This window comes from Hypomesus transpacificus, chromosome 6 (assembly GCF_021917145.1).
Source record: "Hypomesus transpacificus isolate Combined female chromosome 6, fHypTra1, whole genome shotgun sequence".
In the NCBI taxonomy this organism is placed as follows: Eukaryota; Metazoa; Chordata; class Actinopteri; order Osmeriformes; family Osmeridae; genus Hypomesus; species Hypomesus transpacificus.
Window position 1 is genome coordinate 5,902,167 of NC_061065.1, and position 17,954 is coordinate 5,920,120.

The 17,954-nt window shown below is 50.5% G+C and overlaps 1 protein-coding gene across 1 annotated transcript; it reads right to left on the reverse strand.

The window, feature by feature from the left end:
- Nucleotides 1-4: 4 nt before the first annotated feature.
- Nucleotides 5-17,241, reverse strand: ube2j1 (ubiquitin-conjugating enzyme E2, J1). The gene is made up of 8 exons (XM_047021526.1): nucleotides 16,882-17,241; nucleotides 10,868-10,941; nucleotides 10,173-10,304; nucleotides 9,593-9,677; nucleotides 7,162-7,267; nucleotides 4,343-4,472; nucleotides 3,876-4,001; nucleotides 5-1,303 (listed from the first exon to the last, which is right to left on the reverse strand). The coding sequence occupies exons 1-8, from the start codon at nucleotides 16,910-16,912 to the stop codon at nucleotides 989-991; spliced, it is 999 nt and encodes a 332-aa protein (XP_046877482.1). The 5' UTR covers nucleotides 16,913-17,241; the 3' UTR covers nucleotides 5-988.
- Between the last annotated feature and the right edge of the window lie 713 nt (nucleotides 17,242-17,954).

The following is a 17,954-nucleotide window of genomic DNA, read 5'->3' on the forward strand; positions in this document are numbered from 1 at the left end:
AGCAAAGTATCAGTATTTTTATTCAAAGAATTTATTTCCATTACAGTGTCCATATTTAGGGTTTAGCCATGGTAACTGAGGATGTGAACAGATGCATTATATCATCTTAAAAACAATATGGTTCTTGGTCAATGGACTCATTCCACCCTGAGGTAGTCTATCCGATCACATTGACCATGAACGTCATGAGAACAGTACTAAGAGAGAACTTATCTGTTCTGGTCCAAAAATGCTCCGAGAGAACAATGTCTCCACCCACACAAGTCCTGCATCAGCTCCCAGACAGATAGATAACAGCGCATTCATCTGTCACTCTGTGTACAGGACCTGAGCTAAACCAAGACAATGTCAGGTCAATAGGTTTTTTCCCTTGCTCAACAGACATCTGAATCATTGATAAACTAAATACTTGTAAAAGCAGGAAAGCTTGAAATGTAAGCAATCTCAGTTTTTCAAAATGGCTGTGTCACAGGAAGCTATGATAACTAATGTGCAGGTTGGCATTTTACTTCAAATGGAACAATTACATAAAGTATCAAGAGACCAACACAAGCCTTCATAGTTTAGACGAGTTAAAACCATTGACTTTAAATATTGAGAGCGAGCAACAAACCCCAAAAATTAAGATGAAATAAAAACCAAAAGGAAGTCTTCGTTTGTTGACGTCGAGGTTGGACACCAGACTCACCTTAAAAACACATTCTACAGAGAGCAGTTATAACCCCTGGGGAGGTGTTGTGGTGAGGGAACCATGACCTCCACAGGAATGCAGCACACCCAGACTGTGAACCCAGTGGTCTGTCCTGGGGAGAGCACCGCACCAGGCCAGCAGGAGCCCTCTGCACACAGAGCTGACCACCACGCATCTCCAGGTCCCTGGGCCGTCACCGTTTGTCCAGCCAGGGGTAGGAGGGGGGAGGGGTAGGAGGGGGGAGGGGTAGGAGGCAGGGGGGGGGGGTGGCAGTGGGTGCGTGTGTTAGCAGCGTTGTTACAGCTCATAGTCAAACTTGTACTCTTGTGTCAGGTAGACCCTACGGAAGATGAGCGCGGCCAGGGCCAGGGTGAGCAGCAGGATGAGCACCACGGAGCCTGTGTGGCTGCCGTCCTGAGGGGGGGGTGGGGCCACGGGGAAGGCAGGGAAGATGGGCCGGCTAGGGGGCTCCCTCTGGGCCTGGGCCTGGCCCTGCTGCTGGGCTCTGCGCTGCCGGGGGCTGAGGGAGCGGGGGCCGGCGGCAGGGGGGCCGGCGGCAGGGGGGCCGGCGGGAGGGGGGCCGGCCTGATCCTCTGCTGGAGCTGATTCTGACTGGAGGGATAAGATCACACACACCGGAACAGAACACACACACACCGGATCAGAACACACACACACACACCGGATCAGAACACACACACACACACCGGATCAGAACACACACACACACACCGGATCAGAACACACACACACACGCTCGCACACACAAATGCTCGCACACACACACACACGCTCGCACACACACACACACGCTCGCACACAAACACACGCTCGCACACACACACACACGCTCGCACACACACACACACCCACCCACACACACACGCTCGCACACTCAGTGTCGTGTTGATGGCGTGGGGCCATCACAACTGGGCTTCTTCCACTAATAGATCAGTGTTTCTGCTCTCACGCCATTTCAAAGTGTGTCGAATTTAAGAGCTTTTTTAGATTAACACATTAGCAAGACTTAGAAATACCCTTTCCTTTCAAACATTGCTTTTCAAGTTTGTGAAAAGAGTCAAATCAATTACGTCCATTAAAAAACCTCAAAAAGCTAGTGCAGTACCTATAAAAAGCTCAAACTGGTGAAGGAGTAGATGGTTTTTTTCAGAGTATTCCTTGGGTTGATGAATACACATGAGCACTGTGGCAGCAGGCAGGTTATTTTACAGAATGACACGTTCCACTAAGTGAGGACCCGGCTGGAGGGAGGCTGTCAAGCAGGTATGTTGGGAAAGGAAACAGTGATCATTGAACAGTGACAGTGAACAGTGATCCATTATCTGCTGTAAATAAGGACAGCAAAATAACACTGCTGAAACCATGTGTGATTACTTGAGTGTGTTTGATGGTGCTGTCTGGTAGCCCTGTCCTGTGACAGGCTGTCTGGTAGCCCTCTGTCCTGTGATAGGCTGTCTGGTAGCCCTGTCCTGTGATAGGCTGTCTGGTGGCCCTCTGTCCTGTGACAGGCTGTCTGGTAGCCCTGTCCTGTGACAGGCTGTCTGGTAGCCCTGTCCTGTGACAGGCTGTCTGGTGGCCCTCTGTCCTGTGACAGGCTGTCTGGTAGCCCTCTGTCCTGTGATAGGCTATCTGGTAGCCCTGTCCTGTGACAGGCTGTCTGGTGGCCCTCTGTCCTGTGACAGGCTGTCTGGTAGCCCTCTGTCCTGTGATAGGCTGTCTGGTAGCCCTCTGTCCTGTGATAGGATGTCTGGTAGCCCTGTCCTGTGACAGGCTGTCTGGTAGCCCTCTGTCCTGTGACAGGCTGTCTGGTAGCCCTGTCCTGTGACAGGCTGTCTGGTAGCCCTGTCCTGTGACAGGCTGTCTGGTAGCCCTGTTCTGTGACAGGCTGTCTGGTAGCCCTGTCCTGTGACAGGCTGTCTGGTAGCCCTCTGTCCTGTGACAGGCTGTCTGGTAGCCCTCTGTCCTGTGACAGGCTGTCTGGTAGCCCTGTCCTGTGACAGGCTGTCTGGTAGCCCTCTGTCCTGTGACAGGCTGTCTTGTAGCCCTCTGTCCTGTGACAGGCTGTCTGGTAGCCCTCTGTCCTGTGACAGGCTGTCTTGTAGCCCTCTGTCCTGTGACAGGCTGTCTGGTAGCCCTCTGTCCTGTGACAAACTCTGTCTGGTAGCCCTCTGTCCTGTGACAGGCTGTCTGGTAGCCCTCTGTCCTGTGACAGGCTGTCTTGTAGCCCTCTGTCCTGTGACAGGCTGTCTGGTAGCCCTCTGTCCTGTGACAGGCTGTCTTGTAGCCCTCTGTCCTGTGACAGGCTGTCTGGTAGCCCTCTGTCCTGTGATAGGCTTACGTCAGCGTGTTGTCACCCCCACAACAGATGGTGAGTCCTTGACCATTCCCCTACAGCCCACACACTTGATTTCAGATTGGACTGAGGGCCAAATCCCTGACTCTGCCCCCTCTCTGTCAATCAACAGCCCCTTCACTCTGCCTTCCTCACTGGATATAGATTATCCACCAATCCATCCATTTATCTTCCTGAAATCATATAAATCATAAGTATATGAACCTTAAAACAGCGCAAACACAGCTCTACACTAAAGCCTAGATATCCAGATATGAAAGCCCTTCTCATGTTCCCCCCTGGTGCAGCGCGTGGTGAGAGGGTACGGTCAGGGCCTGAGTACAGCCGTGTCACCGTGCGCTGCCATTACTTCTGAAGCCATTAGGCGTGATTTCCTGTTGGCGGCGTGCTGTGGCAACACGGTGCGAGCCAGCCGTTACATAAAGCACTATCAGAGATGAGGGATCATTTACAGAACAACCACAACCACAACAGAGCCATACTCTGCTCTTAATCCCTGACCCCCCAGGGAGGGGCACATAGACCCCCCACAGCTCAGTCTCATAGCTCACATAATGAGCCTTTAATGGGGTTGGAATCTAATACCTCGGAATCAACGAGATAACAGACTCCAGGACTTGCTGATGAGGGGGTGTAATCATGTCTCACCGTCCCATTCCTCTGGAAAGGAGGGAACATAACCAAGTGGTAGAAGATGCAGCTAATCCCCTCGGCGTGGCGAATTTCCCCCAACGGTTTTTCTTCCCACATTGGTGACAAACATAGCGTGCTGTGGGGGTTTGTGGGTGCTGGGTTGGCCGTGTCTCCTACCTGCTCCCCCAGGCCCTCAGAGGACCCCTGTTCCTCCAGACCTAAGCTTTGTCCCTGGGAGCTGGCGGAGGTATCGCTGGACGCTCCGGCGCTCTCGCTGGAGAGGCTGGACGAGCTGGACTCTGCCTGCAGACACACACAGTCACACAAGCATGAATGCAAGTACACACACACACACACACAACTGCTGTCAAATACAATGTACTCCAGTGTATTTGAGAATGCTGAGCAAGTCTTCAAATGTAAAATCCCAGGTTTTTTACTACGACTTCTAGATGTAGACTGAGGTTAAGACACAGAAACATATTTCCATATTGGCAGCTAAGGAGTTCTGGAAGAAAAGAAAAAAACTCACTTCACAAGAATTTCAACCAGCAGGAAGTAATAATATTACGTTTGATTTTTATAGTGCCTTGCTGGAGCTCAAGGACGCTTAGAATACACCATCCAGTAGACGATCACAGTACCTTGAATTTGATCTGCTGGGCGAGTTCTTTGGCCTTGGCATCGGCAGGGCTGTGCGTGCTGTTGGGGGAGAGGGACAGCAGGGCCGTCCGAGTGGAGCATTCACAGGCCTCACAGCAGAAGTCCAGGGATCTATCGCAGGGTCACAACACTAAGCGTTAGAGCCTGGACACGCATGTGAGGCTCTGAGGCTGGGGGTTTGACAGAACATGTGTTTGCTCACGCATCAGATGAGTCAGATGGCTGAGCGGTTAGGGAGTCGGGCTATTACTCAGAAGGTTGCCGGTTTGATTACCGGCCGTGCCAATCGACGTTGTGTCCTTGGGCAAGGCACTTCACCCTACCCAGTGAGGGGAAAGATGACTGAAAGAGGACCGACGAGCAGCACAAAGAGGACCGACGAGCAGCGCAAAGAGGACCGTTGAGCAGCGCGAAGAGGACCGACGAACAGCGCAAAGAGGACCGACGAGAAGCACAAAGAGGACTGACGAGCAGCGCAAAGAGGACTGACGTGCAGCGCGAAGAGGACCGACGAGCAGTGTGATTTCTCCCATAACACCTGCAAGTGTCTACAGACGCACGTCAATCTTCATCACTCCTCGGTGAGTCAAACTCCCACCAGACGGTCAGACATACCTGTCCTGCACGTCTCCTGCCAGTCCAGTCCTCACTCACTCACACATCTACCACAGAACCCTCTGCTGCACGCCTTACTGAAGTATCACATCAACACCAGCTGAGCATCTGGACAAATCCATTTTCACAGGCGTTTACTAGAAAACCACAACAATGTCCATGCAGTCAATGGATTGATGTAAGAAGCTAGGTGTAGAGGAGCACGGTTTAGCTCAGTGTGTAAACCCAGCGGGTGTCTGAGGCCACATCATTTTACTCATAGCGTCCCATAAAGCCAAAAGATGGACTGGATGGATTTGGCTGCATTAGGGAGCATTAAGGGAGTCGATGCTTTCCTCTGGTGTCACGCTGGTCTGAGACCTCTTTTCCACCTGGGCAGTTTGAGTGCCGGGCAGGTGCCGGTGCCTAATCTCAAATCACTTCTTTGCATATTGGCGACAAAAGAACTAACTCTGAACCCGGAAAACTGGTTCCAAAGTAGCACCAAAACTCTGCTTTACTAAACTCTACGAATAAGAACCGCTTACGTCAGGGGCGGAGTTGCCGTGAACAACAAACTGTCATTTCAAACCGCACACTATGGACTGTCTCCTTGCACTCTGGTCCTCGCCAGGAGTTCAGAGCAAACCAGAAGGAGACCAGGAAGTGCATCCAGGTTGGGGAGCCATGGAAACCAGGTTGTGAAGAACTGGCTCACATGACAGAGAGCTCACTGAGACACGACATGAGCCTGTAGTTCTTCACAGGACATGTCAGCGTAGCGCTGAAGCTTAAGACATCTCCACCCTGTGTGGAGGCACCATGCTGAGAGGAACCCGAGCCGGCTGCTCATCAAGTCTGCTGGGGGAGTCTGGAGCTTCGGAGACTGGCTGGCTCTCCCCCTCGCTCCCCCTCACTCCCTCTGAACATCCATCATCTAACACTTTGAAACGTCTGCAATGTGGTCTGTCGACTGAGTCTCCTCGCTCAGATTGAACCAGATGATGACAAGCCAGACGATTAAGAAGAATACTTTAGTAGTCGTGAGTCACATGCCAACTGAAAGCCCTAGGTTCCCCACCCGAACATGGACTAGGCCCCATCTGTCCAGGAGGCACAGGCTGGCAAGCCCTGATACCCAAAACACACAGATAGCCAAACCAAATCCATGACAATCCGACTGATCTCGCAGTGCAGCAGTTTTTTTTCTTTCTTCTTCCCCCCATTATTGTATTTTGACCGGCAGATAAAAAACCCTCTGCAATGTGGGTAAGCCTGTGTGTTATGTACCCGACTTTAGCATGAATACCGTGTGACATAACAGCAGCCAAGAAACTTCTTGTACAGTTTACTTTCATGAAGCCGCTGTGTTCGTTTGCTGGGGGGGGGGTTGAAGCTCCCATTGACTGACAACTCTCACAATTACCGGGAGCGCAGCGACAGGAGATGAGAATCAAAGCGAAGTGCTGTCTCACCCACAGCCTCAGCCTTTGTGGAATAACAGTCTTTTCATCAGAGAGAGATGCCTGGGTGTATTTATAGACGGGTGGTTTGTGCTTCTGTCACTTCTCATCTGCGTGTGATAATGAAACGGCCAGTCGCTAAAGACCCCATCCTTATGTGTTAATGGAGGAGTTAGTCATCTGGACTCTCTTCAACATGTCTTCAACATGCCCACATCTTTGTTAGGTCCCTCGGTGGAAACAGACTACAAAAGAGCAAGAATAAACTACAACAGGTCCCAACATGTGGAGGGCAAACCTCATCTTCCTGGGGGGGGGCGTGGAGGAAACTGTCAGATCACCCCCTAGTGGTCCATGTAATGAGACAGCTCTTTGTCCATGGTCCAGGTGTTAATCACATGACATGCTCGCACAAGCAATGTTTTCTGCTTGAGTGTGTTCGATAACCTCCTCCCCCCCCCCCCCCCCCCCCCCCCCCCCCCCCCCCCGCCAGAACCTATGAACCCAGAACATATGTTCTCTTAAGCTCAGCTAGAACGATCTAGGATGTCAAAACTGGTTCATGGTGAAGGTATTACTTATATTAGGTGCATGTGTTTAATAATATGCAAGGTTACATTGACCCCAACAAATGCTAACAGCTAACAGAGATTGGAACTACTACTGCTACACACACTTTATTGATCAGCGCTCATCCATAGCCGTGGTGTGGAATGGGAGGGCTCTGGTCGGATCAATCTTACTTTTTGGCCAGGGCTCTTCTCTCTTCCGGGGTGTAATCAAGGGATCCTATCGCCCCCTCTCCTTTGGTCGGCATGAATCCGATTATAGCTATTAGTGCCGTTCTTACTGGAACAGAAACGGGGGGGGGGGGGGGGGGGGGGGGAATGAGAAACGTGAAAAGAGGTAAAACTAAAAAACAAGCTGTGCTGCCGCTGTGAATGAAGAGAGTTGGTTAAATCACAGGAAAGACAGCACATTCTGTCAAGTTGAGCCCCCGGGTTACGTAAGCGGGAGTAATGCTTTGTTTTCCAGCGTAAGCCTGGATTTACAGCCTCGCTGAGGACACTGGCCGGCCAGCCTCACAGCCTCCAGCTGACATGAACACCTTCCTCACTGAGGACGAGGGCCAACAACAGGACCGGCCCACTTCACCTGGGCCCTCTGACCTCACTGCTCTGGGCTTCACCTGGGCCCTCTGACCTCACTGCTCTGGGCTTCACCTGGGCCCTCTGACCTCACCGCTCTGGGCCTCACCTGGGCCCTCTGACCTCACCGCTCTGGGCCTCACCTGCGCCCTCTGACCTCACTGCTCTGGGCTTCACCTGGGCCCTCTGACCTCACTGCTCTGGGCCTCACCTGGGCCCTCTGACCTCACTGCTCTGGGCCTCACCTGGGCCCTCTGACCTCACCCTCTGGGTTCCACCTGGGCCCTCTGAACTCACTAACTTGCAAGTCACTGATAAACTAAAATAAAATATATAAAACTCTCAGAATGAAAAGAGCACCAATCAGAGATGACAAGTGTACATGAAAAAAGTCAGGGGAAAAATACTTTGAGGCCAGGGTGAGGCCACACTGAGGCCAGGGTGAGGCCAGGAGGAGGCCAGACTGAGGCCAGGAGGAGACCAGACTGAGACCAGACTGAGGCCAGGAGGAGGCCAGACTGAGGCCAGGAGGAGACCAGACTGAGACCAGACTGAGGCCAGGAGGAGGCCAGACTGAGGCCAGGAGGAGGCCAGGGTGAGGCCAGACTGAGGCCAGACTGAGGCCAGGAGGAGACCAGACTGAGGCCAGGGTGAGGCCAGACTGAGGCCAGGAGGAGACCAGACTGAGGCCAGACTGAGGCCAGACTGAGGCCAGGAGGAGACCAGACTGAGGCCAGGGTGAGGCCAGACTGAGGCCAGACTGAGGCCAGACTGAGGCCAGGAGGAGGACAGGGTGTGGGAGGCTACATGAGACACCAGGGGGCCCAGCGGGGGAGATAACATGTGTGAGTCACAGCCCGCCTTCACAGCTCCATTACAACCCTTTGTTTGTCACCATGGGATCCCATTGTGTTATTAATCCCTCGCTTTAATGAGAGCTAAGCTTATATTTGGTCAAAACAAACGAGAAGAAATGGAGATAAATGCAATGCAGGGGATCTACAGACAATTCTCCCTTTGAATTTTCTACTCTAATTACATGTTCATGTTTTATGATTGAAAGTAACGTGGACGGATGAATGATGCCTGAAAACAGGCCAAGGGAGAGGGACATGTTGGCAGTACAGAAGTAATGTGGATGGATGGATCTTCGTCTGCTAACATAAGACACGCCCAGCTCAACTGTCAGGGACCCATTCATCCAAAGGTCCGCAGTCATCCACCATTTTGACTCCATTCCAGTAGTCGACTCATTGAAGTCGCTAAAACTGACTAGAGAACAGCATCTAGAACAACAAAAGCACCCCGTCAAAATAGCATCATGTATATATTCTTCATTTTAATGGAAAAGTCTTACTTCCTTGTTTGTTTTACTGTTTGGGTTGTGCCAGTCAGTGAGCAGAGATGGGTTGGTATGAGCACTAGCGCAGCATCTGGAGGACTGGAGGACTGGGGGACTGGAGGACTGGGGGACTGGAGAATTGGGGAACTGGAGGACTGGGGGACTGGAGGATTGGGGAACTGGAGGACTGGGAGACTGGGGGACTGGAGGACTGGAGGACTGGGGGACTGGAGGACTGGAGGACTGAGGGACTGGGGGACTGGAGGTCTGGGGGACTGGAGGACTGGGGGACTGGAGGACTGGGGGACTGGAGGACTGAGGGACTGGGGGACTGGAGGACTGGAGGACTGGGGGACTGAGGGACTGGGGGACTGGAGGACTGGAGGACAGGAGGACTGAGGGACTGGGGGACTGGAGGACTGGGGGACTGGAGGACAGGAGGACTGGGGGACTGGAGGACTGAGGGACTGGGGGACTGGAGGACTGGGGGACTGAGGGACTGGGGGACTGGAGGACTGGGGGACTGGAGGACAGGAGGACAGGAGGACTGAGGGACTGGGGGACTGGAGGACAGGAGGGAGAGATTGGAGGACTGACAGGAGGGTGGGGGCTGGAGGTGGTGGAGGGGAGCAGGGGTGGGTGTGTGTCTGGTAGCAGACGGGGTCTGGCTACAGGGATACCTACTGCTCCAGGATGGCTGCCAGGTTTCCGGATGGTGCCCAGAAATACTCAGACAGATCTTCTTCCCCACCTCGAACCTCCCGTTGGGCTGAAAGACAAGCACATCCACAGTGAGGGGCAGGCGCCGGCTTAACAGGCCCAGATCAAGAGGACGGTCTTCAGAGTGAGACAAGGGAGGGGAGATGGTAAGGAGAAGAAAGAGAGAGCCTTCAAAGGAGCTGGTCCAACCTGCCACAAGACTGCTAACAGGGAGGGAGGAACAGCACCGGACGTATAAACAAAAAGAAACAAAAACTTCTTCTGTGATCTACAAGCTCAGCCTGTCATTTGTGCAGATTTTCTAAGGCCAGAGCAAGGAATTCAAAATAAGGAACCTTTCCATTTGTTCACACGAAACCCAGAGAAATCCTCCCTGACGACGCAAAGGCAACAGTGTCTTTGTTCTGACACCAGTCACTCCGTGTGAAGCACCCTGAAACAGGCATCTTCCCACCTCGCTTTGATCTTTTGATTAGCTGCCTTTCAGCGGTACTGTGGAGCCCGTGACTGGATATGACGGAAGGAGGATTGGGGGGAGACTTACTGTGAGGAGGATGATGCTGGGGGGCTTCATGGGGTACTCTGGGGGGAGGACAATCCTGCCATGGTAGACCCCCCCATCAAAGTCTGAGTCAGAGGGGCCGCGGACTGAGAAGTGCCACTCAAACAGATTATCCTGCAGGTGAGAGAGAGAGAGAGGTAGGGAGGGGAGAGAGAGAAGGAGGGAGAGAGAAGCACATCTTAACACATGCCTGGCCTGTGTGTGGGTAATGAGTCGTACAGGGACTGGTTGTAGTGAACATAAAGTGTGTGTGTCAGTGTGTGCTCATTTTGGAGGAAGACATTTCCGATAACCGACGCTCATCAACGACCATCATCCCTCAACCAACATGAAAAATTTAGAATGGACACGTGTCTGTGACCCATAAAAATAAGACTTACAATACAATAAAGCTATTTAGCTGCTGCTCAACAACGAAAACGGAGATTGCCAAAGCAGCAGAAAGTCGCTAGATTTGTTGCTAGTCGCTAGATGCGACTTTTTGTCACTTGGAAAAGTGAAAGATTGCTACATCCAGTGACACTGTCATTAAATTGGAAACACTGTTTAACCGATAGTATTAACCAGTAAACATTCGTATTGTCGGTTAACTGTTACTTGGTTAATCCCTAGTGTATGAGTGTGTGCCTGAGCGAGCATGGTGTGTGTGTGTGTGCGGGGCTGCGAGGGGGTCTCACCTCCAGTGGCTGGGCGTGGTAGTGCTCTGTAGGCTCCCTCAGCTCAGCAGCCTCCTTCATCAGCCTCTTCACCGCTGTAAACAAACAAACACACTCATTAGCGCCACTTGGAGAAGCAGCCGACAGCCCCCCCCGGCTCCCGCGTGACGACCTGGAGCTGGCAGGCCACATCCTCTCCTGTCTAACTACCCTGTCGGCACACATTCCCATCACACTGGGCTGCTGCTCTGAGAGATGCATGGAGTCCTGGGAGACAGCTGAAGACCAGACCAGGAACACCCACACAGAGATATGGCATGCTGGGCAGGAAAACAGGTCTTCCATGGTTAGGGGAGTAGCTTGCAGGTACTGCTCAACTTGTCTGTCGTACAGAAATAATATCTGTTTTCCTCAGTGGAGAGAAACGGCTCCATGAGAGAACCGCTTCCTCGAAAAATCAAATCACGAACAAAGAAGCTCTAAAAGCAAATACCTGCAAAAACGTTTCTGTTTTGAAAAGACTTAGGAAGAGGAGGCGTAGGAGAACAGGTATTAATGGCAGCAGCTGAAGTCGCCTCAGCTGATGGCTCAGAGGGGAGGGGGGGATTTGAACCCTGGGGACTTACAGCTTCACACACAGCAGGAATCATCTGCTTGTATTCAGGCCTGAGAGACAGCTCGGTGGTGCACAACGGGGCAGGGGGCTAGTGCCACAGCTCCCAGGACCAGTCTCTTGCCTGGCTACTCACTGGATCTCTCTCACCATAAAGGACACATGGAGGCTTCAGCTTGACATGACAGTGACCAGCTCAGTGCGCTCCTGGCTGCCTGTTCCTGTGGCTCCTGCTGGCCAGGCTGGTGGGGAGAGTTAGGACGTGATGTCACTCCAATCAAACGTCAACCCATCAGTAATGCTTCTGTACAGGGTCGCCGGGGCAACACAACAGGTGCCAGTGTTCCAGTGGACAACACTGCGCCAACTGGGCCCCGCAATTCAGGAGTCCAGAAGTCATTAGAGGGCAGGGCCATTTACCCCCGTGTCACTGCTCTGTTATCCCAGCGTTACAGCCATCCCAACAGGCCACTGAGGAGGAATCGAGATGGTGCTGGAATTGGAAAGTAATTGGAAAAGGATGTGGAACTAAGAGGTATTGAGAGGGACGGAATTGGTTTGGAATCCAATCGAGTGAGGCCTGCTATGGTTTGGGGGAGGTTGGATGTAGGGGGGGGCTAGACGGAGGGGGGCTGGACGGAGGGGGGCTGGACGGAGGGGGGCTGAGGAGGGGTGGGGAGATGAGAGGAGGATCCATCTGATCCAACCCCCAGGAGTGTCAGGCAGAGAGGATGGAGATATCAGGAGCCATGCACTGGGAAGACGGAGAAAGGATGGTGACAAGTGAGCTCTGATTCAGCCCTTTCACCCTCTACTCCACCTTCCCTCCCTCTCCTCCACCTCTCCTCTCCCTTCCTTCTCTCCTTTACCTCTCATTTCCTCTCCTCCACCTTCCCCCTCTCTCCTCCACCTCTCCTCTCCCTTCCTTCTCTCCTTTACCTCTCATTTCCTCTCCTCTCCTCCACTTTCCCTCTCCTCCACCTCTCCTCTTGCCACCTTGACCTCTCACTTCCTCTCCTTCCTTTTTACTGAAACTTAAACTAGGGCGGACAGGGTTGTGGAGAGGGTACTGGCCTGAACAAGGCTGTTGGGACTAAACCGTCCTGTGGTCGACAGGCCCATCAGCACTTAATAGAAGCCTAAAGGCCCAGCCAACCAGATTCATTTTTATTAGCTGGTGGAATTTGTTTTTCCAGTTATTAACGAAACAGATTTTTTACTTCTGGCTGATGCCGTTCGTTGGAGTAGACAGATGGATCTCTGTTGCATCCCCAATCTACAAGAAATCTAAACTTCCCAATCACTCTGGAACTTCCAAAATAGTATTTTGGAATGTTCAGCTCCAACAGAGAACATCAAACCAGTAAAGCTGATGAGCCTTGTGATTGAAGCTCCAGTGAAACGGCAGCTCAGGGTACAGCACGAGAACTGGAGTAGAAACCTCATCACAGCTTCCTCCTCCTCATCATGAACATCTCAGCCCCTTCCTGTCAAACTGCTCTGGTTTTCCACTCACTAACATCAACTATGTCCCCTGTTAGTTGGAAATCATGTTTAAAACATGTCACAATTGATCAGGTCTATCTCAGAATGTCAAAATCGGCTGTTACGACCACATACGCTTCAACTCAAGATGGTTTCGTCCAGAGAGATAGAGTTCTACAGGAGCAGGCAGCTGTACTGAACTGTAGGAAACTAAAAGGTTACAGCATATAGAGAGAGGGAGGGAGAGAGAGGATAGGAGGGAGAGAGAAAGAGGCAGAGAGAGATGGAGAGAGCAAGCGAGCAAGAGTTAGAGAGGATGTGTGTGTGTGTTTGTAACTTGCAGCGTTTTAAACCCATATTCAGTCCACACCGCGAGTAGCCGTGGTCCGGAGGTGACAGTGAGGGTGATGGGTGGTATAAGCTGTCCTGACAGCCGCTGGAAGTTTACAGTGCTCTGTCCAAAGTGGGGCACGCCTCCCCAGCAGGCCCCCTCACACACACACATACACACAGGCATACACACACATACACACAGGCATACACACACACACACAGGCATACACACACACATACACACACACACACACAGGCATACACACACATACACACAGGCATACACACACACATACACACACACAGGCATACACACACATACACACAGCCTGGCGGCAGAATTAAGCATTCACACACTAGGGCTCTGTGGGGGAAGATGGGAACATCCCTGGAGTATGATTATAAGCAGAAAACAGTCTGTGTTTCTTCCCTGCCTATAAATAAGAATGTGGGAGTGGGACTATATAGTGGTGGGTAGCGGTGTGGAGAAAGAGGTACAGGGTAGAGAGCTGCACAGCTGTAAGCCCCTCCAGTGAGCTCCTACCCCCTCTCCCCCCTGCTGTGTACAGCAGCAGCAGCCTGCCGTATCTCTCTGCCGCTTGGGAAGCCGACCTGCAGGGAGCGGCAGGGGAGGGGAGCGTGACGGAGGGGAGATGGATGGACTATCAGAAGAGAGCAGACACACACGGTGAGAGCACCTTGGAAGTGTCATCCATCCTGATTAGGAAACAGCTTCTCAGACGGAGGCCGACGGCTGCTCACACTCTGACCTGCGTTGAGCCACTAAGCCATCCAGTCACACGCCTCATCCCCTGGGCAAGGCAGATGCCAGCAGAAGCCAGGCTGGCTGGCTGGCATCTTGTTGGGTAACGTTCAGTCTCTGCTCCATCTCTCCAGTCCTCCTCGTGTCAGCGGCTGCCAGACTCATTTGGTTAAGCTCGCCCTGATTGACACTCAAGGCTGGATATTACCAAAACCCGACCTTGACCATTACTAAGATGGGAGTTACATGTATCATTGCACTTAAACATATCGCCCTGTACAGATGGATCACTTTAAAATATGTTACATCCATTACATCTATAGAACCACATATCAGGCTATAGGCCTAACAGGAGCGTAGTCTACCATGCTACCTCCAGAGTTTGGTGTTGCCCTGGCGATGTGTGATGGCTGTGGCCATGTGACACCTCGGTCCAGAGTAGAATGTAACCCCGAGTATCACTGAGCACTCCAAGAACCATCGTCCTCAAGTGCAATTCATTTGGTTTGGGTATTAGGCTAGACTCTGGTCTGCTCCAGCTGAAGGACCTGCAGGAGGCACTCATAACATTGGCCTCTCTCCACAGTGCTGGGCAAAGACAGGGGAAGCAAATGGAAAATAAGCTTGATGTGGGTCGTGCTGCTGCCTTAGAATCCACCCCCATGTGAACTGAGGGAAGGGACAGACAGTGCTATTCTTCATCCTGAGAATTAAACCTTATGTAAACATCTCACCATATCCCCCTGACCTGAGTGTTTACTGTACATCAATAGCCACAACTGTTCAGGGGAGAAAACAAAAACCTATTATCAAGACCGATTTCCTAACTCTGTCAATCAAGACGGCCTTCATCATCAACCACAGCCCAAAAACAAACCAATGAGGTTTAGTGTGTCTCAGCTAGATCGATACGGTTGCACTGCTTCCTTCAGAACCGATCTTTGGCATGTGAGAAACCCCTCTGGAGACGCCCGTCACATCATCACCACTCAAGGGCCAGGCGTGGAGGGCAGCGGCCAGCAGTGACAGCAGTGACAGCTGGACCCGAGCCCCTCATGCTGCCGTCAGAGGGAACGCCAGGACACTCTCTAACAGCAGCCCCCCTGCTGAGAGCTCCACGTTAGTCTCTTTCGATCTCCCCTCTCGTAATGAGGGTGAGTGGGAGTGAGGAGAGAAGCTGCTGCCTGGACGTGCCCCTCCTGACTCAGACGGAGGGCGGGCAGGCATGGGCTCGGTCAGCCGGCCTATGGGGATAGGATTATAGTCCTGCACACAAAATCGAGTTATGTAACACATTTTAGTGTCTGCCCGGGATGATTCACTGTTGAGCTCGCCGTAGGGTGGGGGGACCACTATTACGTAACAAACCGAAACTTGTAAGACACAATACCTAGGTGAGTCCAGAGACCTTTGATTGTGTCCTGGGAGCACCTTTCCTGACTAGCACAGTCTGGGGGACAATTTCCATTCCTTTTCACTGCATTTTTCTGTTCTAAAATCAAAGGTGTATTCTAATCTCTATATAAGTTATGGGTGTTGGCTATCCCCGAGGAAAGTGATACAGCTTTTGGCATAGATCTCCTATTACATTTTTCCAAACAAGGAAAACATTGGTTTCAGATCAGATCAGATTCAACTTTATTGTCATTACACAAGTACAGGTACAAGGCAACGAAATGCAGAAGTGCAATAGCAGCAAATGCAGGATATACAGTGTAGTGCAATAAAGTATGGACAGAAGCTATCCGAAAAAAGTGTATAAGTGCAGTGGAAAGTGATTGCATATTACAGTTAGAAAGACGGTGAAAAATGCAAATGTAAACAGTTGGTACTGTAAATAACAGTTGGCAGTGCAAATGAGCATAATCCAGTTAAGGTATTGTAGTCCAAGATGCATATTAATAGTTGTTACTGTAATACACAGTCAGCAGTGCAAATTGACATTCCAGTAGTGCGAATAACAAAGTGAAGGCAGATGTGAGGTAGGAGAGGAGAGTTAGCAGTATATGAGGGGAGTGGATCAACAGGGGTTTGAGTTCAGTAAAGAGACAGCTCTCAAATCTGGCTGGTTTGGCTGTAAAATCACGACCAATGCAAAAAGAAAGATCCAGAACCACTTCACAAAACCCACAGGAAACCAAATCTACATTGACCTTTCAGAACCTATGGAACATGTAATTAAAGTACTTTATATGCTTGTTTGACCACTGGGTATGTAACAGGTAGTTGTAGGGGAATTCTACCAGGCATTTTTAGGGGAATTCTAGGAGTGTGTACATGAGTGTGTGTGTGTGTGTGTGTGTGTGTGGGTGTCTGTCCTTGGCCAATGCAAATCTTTCGAAAAACAAACAGTGGCCCTCACTTTCGGATACGTGGCATAACCAAAACCAACTGGTCTAGTTGCACTATTTTGAAGAGAAAAGGGGGGGGGGGGGGGGGGGGGGATTGCGATGTTGTCTATATCAAACCAGAATAATACAACAAATGTTTACAACAGCAAGTTATAGTTATACTTAATCGGCGTGTAAACTATCAAATGCTAACACGTCACCTGCTAATGCTGACCAGATCAAACAATATTAAACATAGCAGTAGCTAGTTAGATAGAATTAACAAGTTTGCATTCATCTTCGCTGATATCTATACAGATAATTTAACACTTGCCAACCTCTATAGCAAATTGTCTTGGCAATGACATCCAAAAGGGCAGACGGTGTCGTAGTACAAGTTAGCTACATAATCTACTCGCTACTATAGTAGCCGCTACCTGCAGAATGACTGTAAATTCGGCATTGGTTAATCTCAGCTAGACTAGAGCTAACTTTGTTTTGTCTCACTTACCCGGACTCTTGAGGTTGTACTTGTTCTCCATGTTACGAGACACAGCGACACAAAAAATATTTTCGTTGACTTTAGTTAGCTAGCAGCCCTCAGAATTATGATGATCGGCCGAAACTGCTATTTTTTATATAGCTAGCTATAGCCAGCTATAAAATAATCCAAACGTGTTCCAGTTCACAATAAACCTCTGTCATATGAATTCATTTGAAAGTTGGTGAGCTAGTTTTAGTCCTTATGTAACACAAGCTATTTGTTTTGCCCAAGTTTAGCTAAAAGTAAGGCGACGACTTGTTCGAAACTATACAAATGTCAGTCCAATGGTTGTCAAAAACGTAAACAGGAAGTGCACTTGTCGAAAAGGTCCCTCGTTTTACGCGTCGGAATTTGCCGAAAGATGTCGACGGCTCAGGAGGAGTTCTACCGTTCTATCGCTCGTAACACAGAATTTAGGTTGAGTTATTTGTTGTCATTCTCCAGGGAATGGCTCTAGCAAGAGGGACATTCTGTGGAGGCTACTTTGTGGAGGCAAAAATCGACCAATCATTGCGTATTTTACTGTATGGGTCCCCGTGGTACCATGTATAAAATAACTAGGCCTTCCTGAAAAATAGCGCAGATAAATGGATTAACTCTGAAGTAACAACGTGGGGGAGTTATTAATACAGTTGTGATCAGATAGCAGTACATCCCATAAAAAAGTATAATGTTTCCATGTTTACAGAAAAACTTTTGAATTGAATGTCAGGGCTTCATACATGAAACAGGATTCAACAGAGAGCTTTGCAGCAATGGCCTCACTCCTGCCTCCAGAGAATGTGGACTTTCTCTTTGCCCTCTAGCGATGCCTGTAACACCAGCTGTCTCCCACCACACTGCCAACCAGGGGAATGGGAATATGTTGAGGACACTGGATTATAAAGTAATTTAATCTTTATTTAATTAAATATGCCTTTTAATAATACACACTGCTGAAATAACATTTTGAAAATGATGTGTGTGTCCACGCAATATGGGCATCCGTGTCTTTCTGCCAACGTGAGGTAATTCATGAGATCACCACGTTTTTGTTTTCT

What these genes read in the sequence shown, in the direction of transcription:
- ube2j1 (XM_047021526.1), bottom strand. Translation starts at nt 16,912, where the DNA reads ATGGAGAACAAGTACAACCTCAAGAGTCCGG. An exon ending in ACCACGCCCAGCCACTGGAG is followed by an intron (nt 10,305 to 10,867) that starts GTGAGACCCCCT and finishes TCTCACCTGCAG; the next exon opens with GATAATCTGTTTGAGTGGCA. An exon ending in CTGAGGGCCTGGGGGAGCAG is followed by an intron (nt 1,304 to 3,875) that starts GTAGGAGACACG and finishes TTATCCCTCCAG; the next exon opens with TCAGAATCAGCTCCAGCAGA.